Raw genomic sequence first — 17,093 nt, forward strand, 5'->3', positions numbered from 1 at the left:
TACAATTAAAAACTGAATGGAACTTTGAGTCCAAGTGACCCTTTGCATATTCTAAATGAAAACCCAATGATTAAAGAACCTTCTGAATTTCTGGCACAATCTTATACCTTTTGTTCAAATGCAGGGCATTAGAAAGGGTAGCTCTTCATATGAAAAGACAGATCACTGAAAAGTCCATGCTAATAATCACAATAAAACAACTTCGGAATTGTTTTCTATCTGGTAACATTTCATCTGGAGCAATCCCCCAATAATTTAATATTTACCAGTATGTATCTATAAATACATCAAACCCACTGTATTCATAAATAGAAGAAGAATTTGGCTACTTAATAGCCTCAGATTGCATATGGTGTGTCAAAAAAAAAAATCCATCAGAAAGGAAGATACAGCAAGGGCTTTTTTGTAGGAATGTACTTGGGTACTTAACTATAATCATATAAACAAGATCATTAATACTAAATTCAAATTTCTTTTGTGCTTATATATATTTTGATAGCCTGAATCCATAGTTTTTCTTAGCCTCTCCCAACATTTCAGTGAAATTAATCCTTTGTTCACAAAGGATGTAATCTCATTTGATTTCTTTCAGCATTGCAAAAAGCCATCTTTTCTGTTAAAGTTATCGGTGTGACTGACCACATTTCTCATAATTTCTTTTATCATTATCTCAGCAGCAGCAGCAGCACCAGCGAGACCAAATTTCACACCACTGAGGCAGCTCACATGATGGCATTGAAACCAATCAATGTTCATCTGACTTTAAACTGGCTCCAGATAAAGATTTGCTTGAATCCTGATCTTCACAAATTAAGAAAGAAGAACTAAATCACTAGAAGAAAAAGCTAGTGTAAGATTGGAAAATAGGGAGATCTAGAACACCCCAAACTTAGACTGCTCCAGATCTACGCTGCCCAACTCAACAAGATCTTCACAAATTGGGAAAGCAACATGAAGAAAAATCTAGCTGAGCAAGGGAGCTTTATTTCAGACAATGATAAGTAATCAAAGAGTTCAGTAGATAACACGAAGAGTTGTAAGAGTTCTAGAAATCCTGTAAAAGAACTAGGTTTGTTTAGTGTAGAGAAAGAGAAAAGTGAGTGAAAATGTAACACCCAGTGAGCACGTCCACCAGGAGAGGGGAACTCACTAGTTTTCAGCAAATGAATATTGCAAAGAAGTGTGCAAAGAAATAACAAGTCCTACCCCAACCCCTCCCTGCCAAACACTAAGCACAGTTACAGGTAATTACTGAATACACATACTTTAATACCAGGTTAAACAGGGTATTAAAGTGGAAGGGCGGGATCAACCACTTAACAAGGGCCCAGTGCCTTTAGGGTTGCTTCAGGTGATTACTTTTTTGGTCTTCCAGAGAAAGAAAATCAAGAAGCTCCAGAATATAACATAGCAGCAATAAACACAGTAATTAAATCCATGATCTCCTTCATTGGCATTCCCAATAACATGGCAACTGCATTCCTGGAACGGCATCTTCCTTCTTGCATCTGCAAGAATAATTACACCACAGCCACTGACTCCTAACTGGCAATGACTTCTGTCTTAAATAACTAATGTAAATTTAGTAGCCAAATACATCCGACTTTTTCAGAATCACTAACTAATACCAGTTTGTAGATGAGAGATCACTATCTTGGCCATCCACTTGACGGAAGTTTCTCTGGTAACAAAGTTAAATATTTCCAAAACAACGCTCTCTAAATATGGCTTCAATTTATTGGCGGTGTTTTCAAATTAGACAAAATAAGCACCAGTGCAACAGTCGGATAATGTTGTGCACAACACAGGGATTTTAATATGGAAAAATTAATGGAGTGTGTATATCAGTAACAGTAAAATAGGAATGATACTGCCATGATTCATCGACCTAAGATTTCCGACTAGCATTTACAATGGGCTTGATGCTAAAACCCTCAGACCTTTCTTTGGAAAGTGCCTCTGAAATACTCCAAAGAATGCTTTTTATAAATTGCACAGCATTTTAAATAACACATTGCCCATATATGGCCTTAAGGCACAAAACTTCTAGTTAGTATAAAATCCAGTTTACACATATAAAACCATATCAAGAGCAACAAAAAAATTAGCAAAGCATTTAGAAGTTTTCACTGATACCACATTTGTAAGTGGGACATCCTGATTTTCAGCAGTTTTTTAAAATTTGGTGCTTTAGTGAACACCACCTGCAGTGCTCATGTTCTCTGAAGAATCAGGCTCAAGAAAGGTACTACCTGGCACCCAAAAAGCTCATGAAGTATATAAGTGGCTTGAAACATGCAAAAACAGCATTAGAACATGGTCTAGTGTCCTTACATTCTGGTCAATGCAGCAGACACAGCCTCTTCTCCAGAATAATCAGTCAACTAGCACAGGGAAAAGGGCAAACACAAAATCAAAGTGGAAGTGTGTATATATATATATATATATATATGTCACGATGGAAGGGGGAAATTCAATGGGATTAAAAGCAACTCCTCACAATACTTCCAGATCAAGAGAGAATTGATCCAAGTGACACAATCTCTCTCTAATTCTTCCTCCACCCACACAGGAGGATATCATGTCCTTCCCTGTGGGCTGAAAATTCCACGTAGGGACCAAGATCTACAAAAGACAGGTGCCAAAACAGTCAGCACTGTGGATCTAAACCCAAAATTCCACTGTAAGAATACAACTTCCCTCCCTCACAGGTGATGCCAGGTGCCTGCACAGTAAAATGGTGAGGGCCACATTGGTGCTTCAGATGAACTATGCAGAGAAGCAGGTGATCACCCTTAGAGGACATGTCTGTGATTCTCAACACCTGGTACAGTGTTTAAGACTAACCCTTACCAGGCTTATTATCAGAAAACACTTCTATACCTGAATGCAACTGGAAGGCCTTCCAAGATAAAAATGCTTCTGCTGCTGACATACCACGTGGCAGCTCTCCATCCATCTTGCTCCTCCTCCCTGGGGAAGGAGGAACAGTAGAAAAATGAAAGAACAGTGCCCTTGACAAAACATACCTGGAAAAATCTCCTGTTCCAAATGACCACCTTGAATGGCAGAACCCTGCATGCTTATGTGGGCAGAAGGATCAAAGTTGGATCAATAAGAACAACAAAAAATGATTGTGTTTATTCAAGATAATGGATAGTAAAACGAGTCTCGCTGGTTCACACCTTAAAAGGTGCTGGTCATCTGCTCAGACTGCTATCCAGAGAAGGTTACTGAGAAAGCAAAGCTTAAGAATTCTCCTGCTGCCAAAGTTATTAAAAAATGGAAAATTACCTGACATTTCTTTGGCCAAAATTGCTCCCTGTTTAAATACAACGAGTTAGCATAAAGACCCTTTCATCATCAGGATAAAAAGAATGGGGTTTGTTCCACATCTGTAGAAAGGTTAAAACCACCATAGCATTGCCCCTACTCCTGCAACCAGCTCCCACTGGCAGGATCTCTCTGAGCATAATCTGTCACAAGATGAGAAACTATTTCTGAATAACAATCACTTTTGCAGGAATACAAAATTCTATGCAGAAACCACGGCACTTCTAAGAAAGCAGCAGATAATGCAATTTTGCTGACGTTTCATAATCACAAGGACAGACTCTGGCACAAATGAAAGGGAGTACTTGATTCTCCCGTAAGGGCAAGATGTGATGTGCAGGTTGGTCTGTCTGCTGCCACCACCCTGCCACCAATGCTTGGCTGTCTCCTTCTCCTGCTCTCAGTCCCTCAGGAACTGCTACAGTCATATTTGTCTGGCCTGAGCAGCCCAATGCGTCACCTGGTCTACCAGCAACGAAACTGCAACACATCCTAAAATCAGGGCATGCAGTCAAACGTGCCCAATCAGTAGTCACATTTGTCTGAAGAGAATAGGGTTACGAGGACATAGCTTTCAAAATCTAGATGGTAGGGATGATCCATTATTCCTTGAGGAAGGAAAATAACAGGTAAGTTATCTGTTATCATTTCCCTACCCCAATATAATGGTATCACCTTCCACCGGACTCAGATAGTGGTAGCAGCAGCTTGTAATGTATATAGCTGTTGCCAAAATACATCATGCTGCTACACAATGATCTCTGTATAATGGTGATCAATTCTGCTTGCTGCAGCACACCATCTGCTTTGCTCCCACTGTAGTACACTCCACACACTATATTTCTCACGCTGCTGCAGAGCACACCAGGGCGCAGGCAGGACAAGGCAATCTGGAAAGCCATCCTGGAAATGTTACTATGAGACAAAAACTAAACGAGCTGAAGAACGTACATTTCTCCTCCCTATACAACAAGCAGCATATATAACGATACACAACTGATACAGATTAAAGGAAAATCAAAAAAAAGTGTATTGATAATGTGTTGCATCTGTGATGTCATGCACATATAGCATTATAACAGGCAATTCCACTTGAGTGTTCATTTCCTGCATAATCTGTTTCATTTAGCTGTACTGAATGACAGGTATATAGTAATTTAGCATGAAGCACTGCCTCCCATTCACTCCCCACACAACTACAAATACAAAATGTTCACACAGCTAGTGCTCTGGTACAATACATGACCAAACACAAAACACATTAATAACAACCAGCAATCTTTCCCCAGCCCAGGCACACAACCCAGCCATCACACTTAGCACCTACATAAAGAACACAAAGAACACACCCCATAAACAACATCTCTACAGTCTCCCTTCTGCAAATCCCCCCAGGTTCAAGCAAAGGTGACAGAGAAGGCAACACAGGCAAAAAGCACATGCAGCCCCATCCCTGACAACCCCACCTCAGGTCCATCATGCTGACAAAATTACACATGCCACTATGTGGAATATAAAACATCCCACCACTTCAGACAGATGTTAGCACACACACACATCCCTTCTCACACTGCTATTTACCCCAGAAAACCTGCCGCACACTTTCAACACAGAAATAAATTCTCACATACACCTCCCCAGCATTTGGTGCCTTCTAACCTGTGTGTCAAATCCATTTTCTACCGAGCTAATCTTCCTTGCTGGGAGTCCATCTCCTGCGTTTTCTTGTCCATTAGAAGATTTGAGAGGAATCTGGCTGGAATACAATGGCTTTGTCACCTCCACCTTGTTCCCAAACTTCAGGTAGCAGGGCTGTGGGATGGTCCTGGCCGTTGGGACATGCAGGATTGGAGCAGCGCTGTGTACGGGTTTAGGTAGTCCCGATTTCATTTTGGAGGCTACCAGGATGGCTGGCATTTTCTCTTCCTGCTTTCCTAACACGTTTTCTGTCAGCAGCAGCAACGGCAGAGACAGCAGGCAGGGAGAGAGAAAAAGACACGTTGGGGAGGCTGCTCTACACTAAGGCAGGCTGGTTACTGCAGAGATCTCCAAAACCAGTTTAGAATTTGAAACCAACAATAAAATCAACTGGAAAAAACAAAACAAAACAAAACAAAACAAAACAAAACAAACGACACTACTTTCAGCCTAATATATCTCCCAGCTTTATGCCAGCCTTCCACCTGTTTCCTCTGTTTTTATTTGCAGTTCTTCACCACTGTCCTCCTTCCTATTTCTGCTATTTAACTTGCTCTGTCCTTTCTCTGTCCGACTCTTGTAATTTTCTTGCCTGGAAATGAGAGACTTTCACTCCATTATCTTGTCACTGCATCTCCAAAGTGAGGCATCCTTTAGAACAGAAAAAAAAAGGAACCTGCTGCTGCATATGTTTCCCCTTCCATACGCACTAGAGAGTGAGTGAGCAGGATTTCCAGCTTAAGATGTCTTTCTTCAGTCTTAGCCAAGAAGCAGATGCAGCTCAGTGTGTTAATGACTGATGCCCTTGGATACCAGCCTTAGAGAATCAAGCCTCTTAAGCCTAAATAGCTGTGAACAGGACAACGATGCTGTAACAGAAGGAGAAACGTCCACTGACAGCGATTTTAAATCAAAATATGTCAGTGGCCACAGAATGTCCCAGCTCCCCCAGTGCTGAGCATAAAAAGCTGGAAAGGGGGGAGGAAAATTAAAAATAAAAACGATTCAGCTGGCAGAGGGAAGGGAAAGCAGCCGGCAGCTCATGTTCCCTCCCGCAGTGGAGCGGGCTCCCGCCCGGCGCTGCTCGGCGCATCCCGGGGGGGCCGGGACCAGCCAGGCGGGAGGCGGCGGCTGCCCGGCCCTGCCGGCACGGAGCGGGCAGGGCGGGCCCCGGATTGGTTCTGCCCGCTCCGAGTAGGAACAAAAAAATAATTAAAAAAATAAATAAAAATAAATCTCTCCCTCTCTCCGCAAGGGGAGGAGCGGCTTCGGCTCCCGCGGCGGGCAGGGAGACCCGCGGGGCGGTGGGGTCTGGAGGGATGCTCCGGTGGGCTGGAGGGATACTCCCGCGGCGAGCTTCGGACCCGTTTCTTTTCGAAATTTAAAAAAAAAAAAAAATTCAAATCAAAGCACCTGGAGGTGACTCATTGTTCGTGGCTGTTCGGGAAAACTCCCGCTGCCAGCATCAACAGGAATTTGAATAAGCGCAATGAGTAATCCGACCCTATTATAGCAACACTTGGCTTTGGGGAGGCTTTCAGTGTCACAGGTTCCTCCTCACGCTGCTCTCTGCGGATGCCAGGATCCCCCATTCCTGCCCACCCTGACACATTTCAGAGCTGCACATATCCCTCTTCCTGCCCACACCTGAACCATCCTTGACAGCAGAGGATTATCAGCATGGAAATCAAGGCATCAAGAGATGCCTTCAGACTGTATGGGGGCGGGGGGCTCAGCACCAGGATATACAGTGCCACAATGCCCACTTTTCAGGTAGCCTGTAAGGGAAGGCAAAGGTTTTGACTTACTACAAGAAAGACGTTGAGGAGCGGGAGTGTGTCCAGAGAAGGGAATGGAGCTGGGGAAGGGGGCTGGAACAAAAATGTGATGAGGAGCAGCTGAGGGAGTTGGGGGGGCTCAGCCTGGAGAAAAGAAGGCTTGGGGGGGGGGGACCTTCTCACTCTCTACAAATCCCTGAAAGGAGACCGTAGCCAGGTGGGGGTTGGTCTCTTCTCCCAACTGACAAGCGATAGGATGAGAGGAAATGGCCTCAAGTTGTGCCAGGGGAGGTTTAGATTGGATATTAGGAAAATTTCTTCACTGAAAGGATTGTCAGACATTGGAACTGTGTACCCAAGGAAGTGTTAAAAAAACACATGGATGTGGCACTTGGGGCCTTGGTGCAGTGGTAACACGGCAGCACTGAGGTAACAGTTGGACTCGATGATCTTGGAGGTATTTTCCAACCTTAGCGATTCTGTCATTATATTCAGGGAGGGGAGGGTGTCTCAGAATAATATTCTCAAAACCAATGTGAGACACAGAAGAGAAAGGTGCATTTAAATCACTTCCTCATCACAGCCTCAAACAGGGGCACTTCCTTCATCTCCTTATTATCACCTCATCCACTGCCTGAATACTGAACCCTAAACCACTGCCTGGGTGGCAAGGACAAGAACAATCCCAGTAAGGAGAGAGAATCATAAAGTGGTTTGGGTTGGAAGGGACCTGAAAGGTCATCTAGTTCCAACCCTCCTGCCATGGGCAGGGACACCTTCCACTAGACCAGGTTGCTCCAAGCCCCGTACAACCTGGCCTTAAGCACTTCCAGGGACTGAGCATCCAGAGAAGCCATGAACCTACCCTTGAAATATCTGAAATACACAGTGGGTGAGCATCCAACCCACAGAGCTACTGAGCAGGACAGAGGAGGCCCCCACTGCCCTGCCCCAACCAGGCTGCAAGCAGTGCTCAGGGAAGGAAGGTCCAGTCACGCTCAGCGACTCATTTCGAGGGGAGCTGGGACACCTATTTGACTTTTTTAGGAAGTTTTATATGTGCAAACCCCAGGTTTTTCTATCTGAGACTTTTTCAGATAGAAAAATGAAGCATTTCTAGATTGTATAGTAGGCGCCTCCAGGATTAGGCAGCAGGACTAGGAGAGCATTTTAGGAAATGGAATGAGATGAGACCTGCATGCTGGATCCTTCTGCAGATGTCATCTTAAATAATTACCCAAGGTTACATAGTTAATAAGTGGCAAAACTGAAAATTAAAGTCAGAAATTGTGCTCTACTCCTTATAAAGTACAATTCTTCCACAACTTCACAATATAAAGTGTAATTTAAGTTCCCACCATACACATAAAGCTCACATGTTGAGTTTTGGTTGTTGCTGGCATTTTTCAGCACATCTGCTCTCACAGGTACCAGTTCTCTAGGCTGTTTTGTAGTAACTAGAAAATTACAATTTTTTTTGTAGCTGTTTTTATAAGCAACTGTTTTCGCCCCGGTCTCTTTATCCACTAATCTCAGATTGGAAACTGCACATCCTTGTTCATCCACATCACTGAGATCCCACTGAGACAAATCTAGTGTTCTGTCATAGCCATCAACAATGGCAGCTTAAACACAACTGTGTAGAAAATTTCAGAATCCTACAACTCGATAAAGAATGTAAAATTTACCATCTGAAAGGACTGGTAGCCATGGGAGCAGAAATGTATCAATGTTCCATCCTTCAGTGCTGAGAACTCAGCCCTGCTAGCTAAGAGAAGGTTGGGCTGAAATATGAAGAACTTGAAAAAGATCCAAGTCTGAAAACAAGGCTAATTTTAGGTCTGTAGTATAATATAGTAAAGTTTAAAAGCAATTAGAAGATCTAATTGACAGCTTTATACTCTGTTCTTCACTTGCATGTTTTATGAGGTTCAGGCCACCAATCCCTGATGGACACAATTTGCCAATTTTTTTTGTTCTGTTTTCATCTTGGAAAACTGGCTGGGTTACAGGATACCAAAACAGCCACAAAGTTCATTTGACCAAAAGGAAAGGATTCCTTTCATAGCTCCTTTAACAATTATGGAATTTGATCCTTTGATGATGGTGAATTGAATATTCCACAGTTCCTTCAGACACTTAAGGGAGTCTTACTGATTTCTCAGTCCTGTCTTCTCGACTGAAGATGGTGTCTTCTGAACTCACTCTATGCTCCTGACAGTTATTTTGCCAAATCAATAAAATGGACACATTCTTTACCAAAGCTTAGTGTAAATTCTTGATAGCACATTTGAAGAGTGACCTAAAATTACTGCTTCTCTGACGGATTCAGTAAAAACCAGCTATTTAAGAGAAAAGTTTATATTTAATAATCCTTTGTCATCTAATATCTTTTTTAACATTACACAAATTTTGCTTTATATATCTAAACAGCACAGCAAAATGGCACTGAAATGCAAGCTACTGTATCCAGTGGCAGTGGTGTCATACTATGAGGTCATAAATTCCATGACATTACAGCCTTTATCTTGCCACTGGCTGCCGCATGAGAGGAGCTCCAAAGAAAAGATACAAGGACTCCCTGAAACAACACCTCAGCCTTCGCCATATTGATCAATATAACTGGTCTACTCTGGCCTCCACTCGGGAGGCCTGGAGACACACCACCTATAACGCTGCTGATGCTTTTGAGAAAGCACGCAGGATCACTCTCGAGCAGAAAAGACAATGCTGAAAGAATCGTGTCTTGCAGAATATACCACCTAAGGAGTCTTTCTGCTGTGCCTTTTGCAACTGGGTGTGTCTATCTCATATTGGCCTTATTAGCCACCAGCGTGCTTGCAAAAAATGTGGATAGAGCCTTTCCCAAATCTTCGTTCGGGAAGGCTAGCCATGATGATGATGATGATGACAGCCTTTATCTGCAAAGATGGGTAACATCAATTCCAGTCTATCTTTGGAAGTGACTAGTTTGTGGTTTGTTTGGGGGTTTTTGGTTTTTTGTTTGTTGGGTTTTTTTAAATAAATTGATTTTATCTGTCTTTAAGTCTAGGATTTTAAAAAGAAACTACTTCTCTGGGACAGTCAATAGGATCTGGGAACCTGCCTTTCTTATCTGTTTTGAAAAGCCCAACCAGTTTTCCTTCCCCCTGTTTTGAATCACACAAATTTTTGTGTCTAAGCTAGGAGCAAGTAATCTTAAAAAGCAGGCAAATTATCTAAACAAAAAGCAAGAGCTTCATTCCTTCCTGCCACAAATGTCAGATTAGCCACTAACTAGAGGAAATTCCCTTGCAGTTTTAAGTCCGATGAGTATCTTTGCCTGAATAACCACAGCATCCCCCCTTATCTGCCTGTAGACCAGCCAGCATCCACCCACTCCACACATGGGGGATTTATGGAAGTGAAAATGCTATAAACAAGCACTTCACTTTCCTGTTAGAAAAGAAAAACCAACCCACAATGAAAGCATAACAAACCCTAGTGATTTGGCTTATACAACTGATTTTGAAGCTCAGAAGGTATCATTGCTCCGGATTCAGGCTGTGGTTACTTAGCAGGACACAGTGTCAACTCAAGTGCCAAGACTCTGGTGTTGAGAACCAGCTTAATACTCTCAAAATTTTAGTGAGCAGACTCATGTGAACTGAAGAACTTAACATATCAGTGGAAACTATTTGAATACTCTGTAGTTCAAGAGCTTGCAGGCAAGTCAGTACACTGCCCAAAACAAAGCCAGTAAACAGAACAAAAGCCCAGGGTTGACTGCTCTTGAACAGATGATCTTTATGAATGAGATGAATGTTTCTGGAACAGTAAAACTATTGAAGCTGCTTCCACGGCTCATACACTATCAATTAACAACTGAAGAGGGTCTCTAGACCCAAGTGGAAAGAAAATGCCTGTATGGATTGCATGTGGATATTCCAAGTAAAATTAAAAGCTTGATGAAATGTAGCAAAGGATCAGAGAATCAGACCTTCCTTTCAACTTGTGGTTAATATTCACCTTCAGTGAAGCCAAATGTTACATTAGTGTAAGTGGAAAAATTATGTAGAATTATGTTATCAATTAGAACACCTCATTAGCTGATCTGGTGACTCAGAACTGCTGATGGAACTAAACTTAAGGCTAGAAAATACCTTGATCAATGTTATCCCCAGCTTTTAGGCATTAAGAATGTATCTGAAATCTCCCAGAAAATCGTTTCAAGCTGATGTGAATATTCCTAAAATGTCACCAACCATGTAGTGTCAAAATCAGAGAGTTTAACTGTACTCACAAAACCCTTCTCAGCAATTTTTACTACTGCCAGGCAGCCAGCTGTCCTATAGACTGTGGGTATGTTCAGTTTTGGCAGAACTCCATCAACTTAAGTGAAGTTATGACAGGAATAAATATGGATCTATTTTTGGTCCCACAGGCATTTTGCACATTCACATCCATCTTTTGTCCCTGATCAGTATTGAACATGGAAAAGCCTGATCCCATCTACAGATTTACATTACTACCCTATGAAAGAACCCATAAAGGTGTAAAGGGGTAAAAGGTGTAAAACCCCTAATTTTTTGTTGTGTTCCCTTGAGGGGAACAGTAGAGATTAGAAAGAAGAATGTGGATAGAAGCATTATATAATTTGGCATCCTCTCATCACAGCAATTATAATCTGTACATGTGAGTTCTTTATATAGAGCAGGGAGAAGAGGAGGAAACCTTGGTCCTGTTCCCAGTTCTTTTGACAGAAATCTTGCCTGCATTACACTAATTCTGATTTAAAATCTCTTTTGTAATCCCCTAACATGTCTCTAATTCACACTCATTTTAATGGGTTTAATTCCACCTCATTTTATAACAGTGTCAAATTTTTGCAAATATACAAGCTGAGTTCCACCTGGACAAGAACACCCGTTACACTCCTTTTCTGAAAATACACATAAAATGTCACTAGCCACACTAGTGCTACGGGTAGATGCTACTGCACGGTGATAGAAAACAGCACCATTTTAAATGAGCATCTTCTGAACAATGCTCACGTTCAATCCTGTTTCTGTCCCAGAACTCTTCATGGTTTTTTAATGCAAGCATGCAGCAGTGCTTCACTCAAAAGCTTCATACATTTCTATTGTCATAGCAAATGCACATACAGCTTTGAATTCATTATGTTTCCATTGCTTTTGGATCTGTAGCCATATCAGTTTCTCAGAATCTAATACAAACTGGGCTCAGGTGTCTGGAGACACATACTGACAGGGATTCTGTGATGGGCCTTGAAAAGGTCCATGTCTCTGACTATGCACGTAGAGTTCATTCCTCAGACTGACAATCATCAGGAACAGGACTGGAAGGGCTGAGGAATGCAAGAGCTTATTCCAGTTAATACTTTCTGTGGTATTGTAAGATTTAGATGCTTACTGTTTTTCTGTACAATACTCACAGCAGTGACCACCGTGTAAAACAAATACACATGAATAATCTTTATGACCCTAACAGAGTAGCTCTGTCATGCCAACCTATAGCTCACCTTGACTTACATAACTCTTAATGTCTCTAACTGCAAGAATAGACATCATCTTTCCATGCCATTAACAGTACCTGGAATAAATATTTCAATACCATTTTGAAAAGATACTTGCAAATCACGTCTTCCTGACAGAGATATGCATCTGGGTATTCTTAATCTATTCGTGTGTCCTTTGTTTCCACAAGGTTAATAGTACTGGCTCCTACATTATTTTATGCCTGATTTGACATTGCCTATGGCTTTGTGTATTTGGAAAAATAAAGAAAACATCTGTGCCTATGAGAATATCACAGAAGGAAGGTGAAGATGATGATGATGATACAAACACCACAAACTACTCCTGACTTTAAGAACCATCTGGTTAAGACGAAATATAAAGAAGAGGACCTAAAAAAATGCTCTCTTCCCTGTGCTGCTATTCTCCCTACCTTCTCAAGAAGTGGCACGGAAAAAATAACCACCACTTGCAAGCTGACAATCTCACATCACCTTCTGTAACCTTGCTATCCCTTACTGGCACATTCCATATACATCTGCTCTGTCATCTGGAAGAGTTGTCAGAGTCTAAAGGTAGAAACCATCTGAGAAACAGATCAGAAAAGACTGTTTTTCACAGCCTTTTTACAGCTGGATCTGCTTAAGCATTCCAACCCAGCCTCAGCTGCCATCAAGCTCTCCCACATCAGCAGTTCTGAACAAACACAAATTGGCCAGATTATCATTAAGCAACTTCAGCTATTTTGTAGAGACCAAAGTATCACTATTCAAACTAAGTGGTAAGAAGCAGATTTTTACCTGCTCTAAATTAATGTAGTTTCTCTACAGCCAACATCAGAATCTGACTTCCAAATTGGAAATATTTATCAAAATCTTCTTTATATAATGATTCCAATCCTATCTTATACTCACATTATCTCCATTCCCATCAGTACCATTTTCGATCAATTTGTATTAAAAAAAATCCTCTTGTGCACTGAGCCTGTGCATCCAGTTCAGCTGGTGCTGCACAGTGCAGTTCTAGAGCCATGGAAGAAGTGATTGTGGTGCTCATCAACTGCCAGCTGATATCAGGGAGCAATAAATACCATCCCATACTCGCCGGCTTTGTCTAGGACACTTCACAACCCAAGCTTGCAGGCAGCCACTCTTTCCCAAAAGGGAGCATTTCCACAGGGCAACCATTCAGGAGCAGTTCTCTCCCCAAAGTCACCTGCAATGCACCATATAATGTCATCATTATTAATTGTAATATTAGAAAGACCAGCTATTTCTGAACATGTTACCAGAAAAAAATAATATACAAACCTAGATTGTTCACAATGATATAAAAGGAAACACAGGAAGTGCTTAACACACAATGCCCTGACAGGAATGTTGCTTACCTCCACAGCTCCTTTACAGACAGATTTGTCCCAACCTTGATGTTTAGGGAAAATAAAAGTCATCCTTAGAAGCTAAAGTTGGGGTATATCCTACTGAAATTCTTAAGTCAAAAATTTCAGCAACACTTCTTCAGATTTACACAGATATAAGTCAACCACCAGCCCAACAACTGTGATCATTTTTGAAAGTCAACAGCCCAAAAATCAATCTGCCATCTCCATCTCCAACATGATGATCTATCACAAGGGAATTTGACAAGGATTACCTACTCCATTAACTGGGGGAAAAGAACCAGCAAAAAGTACTGATTCATTTTATATCTAAAAATCACATGTACATTAGAGGGAGAGGTTCACTTGCACCTGCTGAATGTCATGCTCAGTTTTAAACCAGAAAGCTTAAATGATCACTTTGCAAGAAAATGTACAGGAAACAGGTTAATAGAGAGATTAAAGAATAACTAACACTGAATAATCAAAGTTAAAGTGCTGCAGGGCCTATACACAGCCTCATGCATGCCAGGATCAAGCTTCCCTTCTCAAATTTCCTTATATTGCCTTTGTTCTCCAGTTCTCCCATTAGCAAACTGATAACTAACCCTCCTGCTGTTTCAAAACTGATTTTTTTCAAGCTTTTGTAATATCCACCACTCAAAACCGACATAAAAACCTACAACTCGATGTCCCAATATTTTGTTTCATATCAATTCAAAGGAAGTTCCCAGTACAATGATTAATGACATGTTTGTTGCCTTAAACAGCTTTGATATTTTGACATTTAATCAATGCTATTTTTTAAGGGGACAGGTTTCCTGCCACCCTGAATTTTTCTCATGATGCTTCATTGAAGTCACATGGCTTAAATCTACAGTATGAAGACCTGTCAGCATTTCATTTACCTTACACACAGCTTTTTAATAACGCTGCTCCCAGTGTCTGGAATATTTTGGGAAGGTGTCAATGTCAAAACACCACACAGCCCTAATATGCTGTATCACCCCCCAAGGAAGATCTGGCTGATGTTTATCACAGTAAAACAAACAACAGGCAGAAGGCACAGCACCCAGTGAGAAATTTTCTGTATTTCATATTTCCTCTTGCCATTTTAGTAGTAAGGACATTATAACATACAACCTTATTTTAAATAAATGGAATTCATTTGATGGAATGATTTTCTGTGTTCTGAGACATAATCACCTCCTGTATGAGAATTAACATGAGCTTTGATTATTTCAATGGCAAAACAACCTGTGTTCAAGCTATTCCAACTGTCTAGAAACTCAAATGATTTCACTATAAAAGCAGTTATAGTCAATCACTCCTGTCACAACATTTGTATATCATTGGCTGTTGGCAAATGGGTCAGCTTGTCACAGGCAAAGTACTTCTCAGACGCTCTGTTTCCTTCAATCCCAGTTGGCACATGAAACAAGGATGTTACAGCTGCTCAAAGAGATGCTGGTGAATTTCAAAATGTATCCATCTGTTTAACTTCCTAAAACGACTTTAAAGAGTTGGATACAACAAACACATCTGCCATCTCAGCACCTTAAAAAAGATCATCTGGAAATTAATGGGCAAATTATAAGTCTTTTCAGATAGAGGCCCATAATGAAGCTTCAATACACGTGTAACATCTGTTCCACCTTCAGTCATAACTGAAGGATTTGCACCTCTGGCTTTCTGAAGAATCGAGGCAAGACTGGCCTTAGTTGTAACCAGCTCTGTATCTTCTTAGCTCAGTGTTAGAATTTGTTCAGGAACACATCACTGGGCATCCATGTATTCAATTTTGTCACCGATGGAAGACTCAACTTGATAAAGTCTTGAGTACTGTCGTCTGATCTCATAGCTGACCCTGAGTAGACAGACTGAAGACCTCCCGAAGGCCCTTTCAATCTGAATTAGCCCAACTACTCCCAAATAAAATAAAAGATAAAATAATAATTTTTAAAATCCATTAGGATCCACTGGAAGAACCTGAGGTGGAAATCAGCTATAAACAACAATCTGGCCCATCACAAGAAAATGTTTAGGCAGCAGGGCCAGCAGAAGATGCTAGCAGATCAAATTTTAGGAAGGAAATGGCAGCACATGTTTAAGTGTGATTTTTCTTTCAGCTCTTCTCTCACATCTCTCACAAACACAAATGTGTTATCACCTTGAATTATGTGAACAGATGCTTACATCTATGATTTGCAATTTACATTAACCCAACCTGCATCAACAGCCATTTCAACACCAAATGCAAAGCACAATGCCTGTTTTCACCCCAAGGTATAACATATGTGTAAACTGCAGCACCAGAATATCTCAGGAAGTTCCTTTGCTACCCACTGCACTCTCAGCATATTCTTAGGAGATCACACTCAAGAGCTGCCATATCCACTGGAGAGGGGAGCTGGACACACAAGGACACAGAAGAAAGGCAGCCACTGGGGAATATGTCAACAACAAACTGGGAAGTAGGAGAGGCGCTCTGGTTAAATGCCCATGAGCTACAGGCCGAGACAGGCCTTCAGTAACAGAAATTAGTATTTGGTACACAATACTAGGTCAAAACCTTTGAAATGCATCACTTTGCAGCAGCACTAACACTGTTCCGTATGTACACAAACGAGAACCCAAATTTTCTTTGCTGTAAATAGCTTGTGCCATTAATAGCAGTGAGCTGTTCCTGTCTTTTTCCAATTACAGACTCAGGATAAAATGGCATATTAAGTTACCTCATGCAATTCTGGACCACCTACTGTTAGAAGAGCAATTTGAGGATGTGCTGCTGCTGCTGCTGTTAATTATCAAAATTAAAACCTGAAATAGCAAAGTTCACTTTTAAAAGTAAGATGATTTCCTACTGCAGGCATAACTTTCCATTCCCTTGCCAACAGTTATCACTTTTATCTGAGATTTCTGGACTGAAACTTTGAACACAGAAATGCCATCATCCAGAAAACCTTTCAAAACATTTTGGGTCACCATTTTGGGTCTTTCAAAACAAAGCCATTTATTTACCCTTAGCTAATTATCTTTTAGTCTCTCTGCACAGACGCGAAATATTTGTGTTTCTACTTTGTCTTTTCTTTTACATTTTCAGACAGCTGCATCCATTTCCAAAATCCACCATGATGTTAGGAAAAAAAATTTCTTCTGGACAGTACTGCTGCTTGTACAACAATAAAAAACTACAGCTATATGTTCATATGCACACGTACGTGGTTGTGAGCTGAATAAAAATGTGGTGATGTCTAAACTGACCTGAGAAAACCAGAACAGCACTTTGACATAAACAGGAAAAGTTCCACACTATTTGCAACACAGCATCACAAAGCCAATTCCAATCTCTCTTACACTGAGCTGAACAAGCATTTCCAATTCAAAGGA

At 41.1% G+C, this 17,093-nt stretch overlaps 1 protein-coding gene across 13 annotated transcripts in view; it reads right to left on the reverse strand.

Moving 5' to 3' along the window:
- NAV2 (neuron navigator 2) overlaps window positions 1–17,093 on the reverse strand; it is a 388,787-nt gene that overhangs the window by 208,034 nt on the left and 163,660 nt on the right. For 8 of the 13 annotated variants that reach the window (XM_027662060.1, XM_027662059.1, XM_027662058.1 and 5 more), the window contains exon 1: window positions 4,993–6,058. The exons of 2 other annotated variants lie outside the window; for them this stretch is intronic. In XM_027662060.1, coding sequence (XP_027517861.1) covers window positions 4,993–5,250 — 258 coding nt within the window. In that variant the 5' untranslated portion in view covers window positions 5,251–6,058. Of the gene's footprint in view, window positions 1–4,992; window positions 6,065–17,093 lie in introns of those variants that run through there. 3 more of the 13 variants (XM_027662065.1, XM_027662062.1, XM_027662067.1) reach the window with 2 other exon arrangements.

Source organism: Corapipo altera, unplaced genomic scaffold (genome assembly GCF_003945725.1).
Source record: "Corapipo altera isolate COAL_440 unplaced genomic scaffold, ASM394572v1 RXGC01000072.1, whole genome shotgun sequence".
In the NCBI taxonomy this organism is placed as follows: Eukaryota; Metazoa; Chordata; class Aves; order Passeriformes; family Pipridae; genus Corapipo; species Corapipo altera.